General features: G+C 50.9%; 1 protein-coding gene across 1 annotated transcript in view; it reads left to right on the top strand.

The window, feature by feature from the left end:
- Positions 1-4,565, top strand: part of Snrnp70 (small nuclear ribonucleoprotein U1 subunit 70) — a 19,177-nt gene that overhangs the window by 13,028 nt on the left and 1,584 nt on the right. Inside the window, exons 8-10 of the mRNA XM_015496971.2 lie at positions 1,201-1,302; positions 4,176-4,263; positions 4,373-4,563. Of these exons, the coding sequence (XP_015352457.1) occupies positions 1,201-1,302; positions 4,176-4,263; positions 4,373-4,563 (381 nt within the window). The remainder of the gene's footprint in view (positions 1-1,200; positions 1,303-4,175; positions 4,264-4,372; positions 4,564-4,565) is intronic.

Genomic DNA, 4,565 nt, shown 5'->3' with positions numbered 1-4,565 from the left:
CCCGGGAAGCCCGCCTCCTCGCCAGGCCCCCAGGAGTTGCCGAGCCCCCCCCATCCCGCTCGGTTTGGACACCCGCAAGGCCGGCATCGGTAAATGGCACATTTTTCTCTTCCTCTGGTTGTTATTTGGGGGGGGAGCGGGCTGGGGCGGGGCAGGGTATTGTGGTTGGTTGAGGATAGTTCCCCTAGGTCAGGGCTAGGGAGGGGGACAGGGTCTTTTTGGCCTTCCCAGTAGCCCCATGTGATGACAGACCTGGGCATTGGGCCTGCTGCCCTGTGCTTGCCCTGCCCAGAGCAGTGATGGGCCTTGTCTCCTCTCCTCTACTCCTCACCCTTCCCTGATAGGCTCAGACTTGGGCTGGATTCCCAGCACGTGTTGAGCAATGGTGTGGAGGGGAGAGATGGGGTCGGGCTGGGTGGTGGCAGGGTCAGTCATCTCAGGTAAGGCAGGAATTTTCAGTAGCACCGCACGTCTCCCATGCCTCCCTCCATGTCCCCTTGCTGGGGGGGCCCCTCTAGGCCCCCTGGGAGTGCATAACCCGCCTTTCTGCTCCCTGCCATTTCCTGAAGATTTCTCCCACCCCCTTCTGGTTCATTTTCTGTTCTGATGTCTGTTTCCCCACACTCACCTCCTCACCCCAAAAAAAGCATTACAGAAAAAACGGTGTGAACTGGGGTATGGAGTTGCCCAGTCGGGCCTCCTGCCCCAGCATGATGTTCTAGGGTGCATGCCTGGGGTTGTGGAGGAGCCCCTCCCCCACAGCAGAGTCCAGCATTAAGTTAACCTCCAGTTTCTTTGCAGCGACTTTGGCCATCCTGGCAAGAGGGGGCTGTTCCATCATGTGGGATTGGGAAGGGACTGGGAGTCCAGGGAGATGGCAGTTGGGGAAGGACATGCACTGCATGTAGCAATGGGGGGCTAGTAAGAAGAAAGCAGGCGTTGAGATGGAGCAGGCCCCTCACCAGGTCGGGAGAGAGTTGGTCTGGCTGTCAGTTGCCTGGCTGGCTGCTGTGTGTGTGTGTGTGTGTGTGTGTGTGTGTGTGAGTGTGAGTGTTTGTGTCTGTGTGTGTGTGTGTGTGAGAGAGAGAGAGAGGTGATGGGGGTTTCTGAGGGTGGGGATGCTCCAGCGCTAGGCCCTGTCCTGACTAGAGGACCCTCTGGGGACTCCTCTCCCCTCCCCCCTTCCCACATCTGTTGCAGCCGCTTACAAACACGCAGATGGCAAGAAGATTGATGGCAGGAGAGTCCTTGTGGATGTGGAGAGGGGCCGAACTGTGAAGGGCTGGAGGCCCCGGCGGCTAGGTGAGCATATTCTGGCCCTGTGCTAAGTGGCCTGACTCTTCTCTCCCCCATTACCTTGATAACCTGTGTCTCCTGCTCACTCACCTGCTCAGCTGCCCACTTCTCCCTCCATTTCTTGCTCATCACCTGCTTCTAGTCTAGAGCAGGACATCTAGTCTCTGCCCTCAAGCCTCATACACTCAGTCCCTCCCCCATTGTCATTCACCATCTCAGTCAAGGTCAGTTTGGTGGGTAAGCTTTAGAAGTACAGTTGAGCTTCCTAATACATAAAGGGCCCTCTTAGTGTAGGATTGTAGGTGTCTATTGGAATCCCGAGTCCTGCAGTGCCAGTGGACCTCCAGAGGACCTGGGAACTAGACCTTCAGACATCAGGGACTGAGGCAGCGCAGCCCTGACACCTTACAGTTTCCTCTGGTGTGCTTGTTACTTGTGCATACTGATCTCCTCTGTGTGTCTGTGCCCTGTCCCGGCGTAGCACACATGTTCCAGTTCCCTGCTTGATACCAGTTCTGGACCAGTCTTTGTTCTCTGTTCTTTGTGGGGTGGGCCTCCGCCTGGGGTGGAGATCCTGTCATGACAGCCTGTTTGGTGCAGTTGTTAGAGAAGGTATTTTGTGCAGCTGTCCCAGGCAGTGTTAGTGCCACCATTCGTTTCTTCAGCTCTTGTCACTTGATGCACCTGTGCCAAGTAGGCTACACACTTGTTAGCTGAGCCTCTGACCTTCATAGCCATTTTTTTATAGTTGTAGATGGACAGATTGCCTTTGTTTTATTTGTTTATTTTTATGTGGCGCTCAAGATCAAACCCAGTGCCTCACACATGCTAAGCAGGTGCTCTGCCACTGGCTACAGCCCCAGCCCCCTCACCTTACTCTTCAGTTTTCAGGGGAGTGGATGCTTAAGGCTCTACTTCCTATTGTGGGAGAGTCTTAGAATCTGAAAATGTTTCCAAAATCTCAGAATCTTCCAGTTCATTTGGCTTTCAAACTTCCTGATGGCATTAGCCATGCATCTTGGTTCAAATATATGTAGAAATACAACCCAAAGAAAAGTTTTATGTAGTAATTACGTTTTCTTTTTTTAAGAAGTTTGATTTGCACCCCCCTTTTCACTTTTTTTTTTTTTTTTTTTTTTTTGATAGTTGTAGATGGACAGCATGGATTTATTTGTTTTTATGAGGTGCTAAGGATTGAACCAGTGCCTCACAAGGAAAGCACTCTGCCACCGGGCTACTGCCCCAGCCCCACTAATTATGTTTTCTACATGCAATGCACAGTAGTACTTGATTCTGCTGGGAGTTTTGTTTTGGGGTGGGTTTTTTTTGTGGGGGGGGGCTTGTTTTTGTTTGGTTAATTAATTAATTTTGCAGTGCTAGGGATGGAACCCAGGGCCTTGTGCATACTAGGCAAGCCCTCTGCTACTGAGCCACATCCCCAGTACTATTTTTTTTTTTTTGCGGGGCCACATCCCCAGTACTGTTTTATTTTTAGTTTATTTATTTTTTTGGTGTCGGGTATTGAACCCAGGGGCACTTAACCACTAAGTGACATCCCCAGCCCTTTTTATTTTTTGTTTTGAGACAGATTCTTGCTACGTTGCTGAGGATGGCTTTGATCCTCCTGTCTCAGCCTCTCAAGTTGCTTTTTTTTTTTAAGATGTTTGTATCCCCTTAGATTGATGGTGTAACTCATTGCAGGGTTGTGACCTGAAAATTGAATGCACTTGTACAGCTGCTCTGTGTTCTGTGGCACTCCAGTAGCCTGGTCAGCTGCTTGCTCCCTAGTTATACCTCTCTGAATTGTCTCCTGGTGTCCAGTCAGCCTCCTCTTCCTTTTCCTATTATCTTTTTTTTTTTTTTTTTTTTTTTTTGATAGTTGTAGATGGACAGCATGGATTTATTTGTTTTTATGAGGTGCTAAGGATTGAACCAGTGCCTCACAAGGAAAGCACTCTGCCACCGGGCTACTGCCCCAGCCCCACTAATTATGTTTTCTACATGCAATGCACAGTAGTACTTGATTCTGCTGGGAGTTTTGTTTTGGGGTGGGTTTTTTTTGTGGGGGGGGGCTTGTTTTTGTTTGGTTAATTAATTAATTTTGCAGTGCTAGGGATGGAACCCAGGGCCTTGTGCATACTAGGCAAGCCCTCTGCTACTGAGCCACATCCCCAGTACTATTTTTTTTTTTTTGCGGGGCCACATCCCCAGTACTGTTTTATTTTTAGTTTATTTATTTTTTTGGTGTCGGGTATTGAACCCAGGGGCACTTAACCACTAAGTGACATCCCCAGCCCTTTTTATTTTTTGTTTTGAGACAGATTCTTGCTACGTTGCTGAGGATGGCTTTGATCCTCCTGTCTCAGCCTCTCAAGTTGCTTTTTTTTTTTAAGATGTTTGTATCCCCTTAGATTGATGGTGTAACTCATTGCAGGGTTGTGACCTGAAAATTGAATGCACTTGTACAGCTGCTCTGTGTTCTGTGGCACTCCAGTAGCCTGGTCAGCTGCTTGCTCCCTAGTTATACCTCTCTGAATTGTCTCCTGGTGTCCAGTCAGCCTCCTCTTCCTTTTCCTATTATCTTTTTTTTTTTTTTTTTTTTTTTTNGAGGGCTTCTTGGGCTGGAATTCAGGGCCTCATACATGCTAGGCAAGTACTGTACCACTGAGCAACACCCTTGGGGGTTCCACTTAGCACTTTATGGAAGTAAAACATGGCTGTCCTTTTGCAAGAGTACATGGAGAGGAGCAGTGTTGGCCTTGGTCCTAAGGCCACCGACCTAGGTTCTTAGTTTCCTGTCCTGTGCTCTTCGAGGCTCTTCTTTTCCTTTTTTGTCTTGCCTGCCCGGAGTGACCCTGTGTTCTCTGCCCTTCCTTCAGGAGGTGGCCTGGGTGGCACCCGAAGAGGTGGGGCTGACGTGAATATCCGGCATTCAGGCCGTGATGACACATCCCGCTATGATGAGAGGTAAGATTGGGGGACTGGTTTCCTGGGATGGGGGTCGGTCACCTGGGGAGCCCTGCCACACACCGCTGCCCACCTCATCCAGGCCCGGCCCCTCCCCGCTTCCCCACAGGGACCGAGACCGGGACCGTGAGCGGGAGCGAAGAGAGCGGAGCCGGGAGCGAGACAAGGAACGGGAACGGCGACGCTCCCGCTCTCGGGACCGGCGGAGGCGTTCGCGGAGCCGAGACAAAGATGAGCGGCGGCGCTCCAGGGAGCGGAGCAAGGACAAGGACCGGGATCGAAAACGGCGTAGCAGCCGGAGC

Source organism: Marmota marmota, unplaced genomic scaffold (genome assembly GCF_001458135.2).
Source record: "Marmota marmota marmota unplaced genomic scaffold, marMar, whole genome shotgun sequence".
In the NCBI taxonomy this organism is placed as follows: domain Eukaryota; kingdom Metazoa; phylum Chordata; class Mammalia; order Rodentia; family Sciuridae; genus Marmota; species Marmota marmota.
Note: the sequence above shows the minus strand (reverse complement) of the source record. Positions and strands in the feature narration are given on the sequence as shown.